General features: G+C 38.7%; 1 protein-coding gene across 1 annotated transcript; it reads right to left on the bottom strand.

The window, feature by feature from the left end:
- Positions 1–249: 249 nt before the first annotated feature.
- On the bottom strand, positions 250–717 carry LOC131629502 (uncharacterized). Its single transcript, XM_058900284.1, has one exon. The coding sequence runs from the start codon at positions 715–717 to the stop codon at positions 250–252; it is 468 nt and encodes a 155-aa protein (XP_058756267.1).
- Positions 718–1,604: the final 887 nt, after the last annotated feature.

Below are 1,604 nucleotides of genomic sequence, written 5' to 3'. Positions count from 1 at the left end.
TGGCACTTTTATGTTTCTTTAACACTTCTACTAGCTTAAGTTCCTGCAACCGTTCAAGGTGCGAGTTTATAATGGCCGGACACCTACTTTCAGCATCAAGGAAAACATATTTTAAATTCTCCGGGAGTTGTTTTAATTCAGCCCCCTTCTTAGGTTCCTCATTCTTTCCTTCAACTAAAGGTTGTCTAAGATCCTCCCACCAGTTTTGTCTAGAACTTTTGAATATGGGACTTGCTTCCATCATAGCCACTACTTCCATTTTCTTTCATCAGCAGCTTCCTCTTTATCGCAAACAGACGAGCTCAACACTTTTTCCAAGGGTAATTGTTGTATGTTCAAAGAATTCTCATTAGTACAGATTTGATCAATCACCTCAATATGTTGACTAGTTGCTATATCATCCTTGTACTTCATGGTGTTGCGCACATCAATCTTTAACTCTTCATCATAAACTTTCAGAGTCATTGTGCCTTCTTCAATGTCTATCAAACATCTCCCTGTCTCTAGAAATGGCCTTCCCAAAATAATAGGGATCTCCTCATCTTCCGGCATCTCTAGAATTACAAAATCCACTAGGAACACAAATTTGTCAATTTTCACAAGCACGTCTTCTACTATCCCATAAGGTCTTTTAACAGAGTGGTCAGCAAACTGGAGTGTCATTCTTGTATCTTGTACATTACCTATCCCCAACCTCTTGTAGATAGACAACGGCATAAGGCTCACACTTGCTCCCAAATCAATTAGAGCTTTCTTGAATGACCTATCCCCAATTGTACAAGGAATAGTCACGGAACCCCGTGTTAGAACAAGATTTGTTTTGATCAATATTCTTAGTTTTGATGATAACAAGGATATGAATTTTGTGTGAGATAATGTGGTACTCTAATACATTGCAATTTCCCTTTTAGGAAATATATAAAGAGTATGCACAAATCAGCGCTCAGAAGCTTTGTCTCAGAAGGTTCAGCATGCAACATCAGAACATGGTCTGGCAAGACATCAGAAGATGGTCAAGGCAGAATCAGAACATGGGTCTATGGAAGCATCAGAAGAACTTGAGTTCAGAAGCAGAAGCACTGAAGTTCTCATGGTATCACGCTCAGAAGCACTTCAAGGTCAGAAGACAAGAATATGCTATGCACCAAGCTGTTTGACTCTGATGATATTCAAACGTTGTATTCACAAACATCAGATCAGAAGAAAGTACAGGTGGCAGGCTACGCTGACTGACAAAAGGAACGTTGGAAGCTATTAAAGGCAACGTCAGTAGACACAGCGTGAACAAGGCTCGAGGTAGTTGACAAAAGCGTGAAACATTAAATGCAATGCTGTACGGAATACGCAAAGCATTAAATGCTCCCAACGGTCATCTTCTCAAGTGCCTATAAATATGAAGTTCTGATGAGAAGCAAGGTTGACGATTTCTGTGAATATTAACTTTCTAAAACGCTGTTCAAATCAAAGCTCTCAAACTTCATCTTCATCAAAGCTCACTATATTGCTGTTGTAATATATTAGTGAGATTAAGCTTAAACTTTAAGAGAAATATCACTGTTGTGATTATAGCTTTTCAGAAGCATTTGTAATACTCTTAGAATTGA

This window comes from Vicia villosa, unplaced genomic scaffold (genome assembly GCF_029867415.1).
Source record: "Vicia villosa cultivar HV-30 ecotype Madison, WI unplaced genomic scaffold, Vvil1.0 ctg.000573F_1_1, whole genome shotgun sequence".
Classification (NCBI taxonomy): domain Eukaryota; kingdom Viridiplantae; phylum Streptophyta; class Magnoliopsida; order Fabales; family Fabaceae; genus Vicia; species Vicia villosa.
The sequence above is the reverse complement of the archived record's forward strand: the minus strand, read 5'-3'. Positions and strand labels throughout refer to the sequence as shown.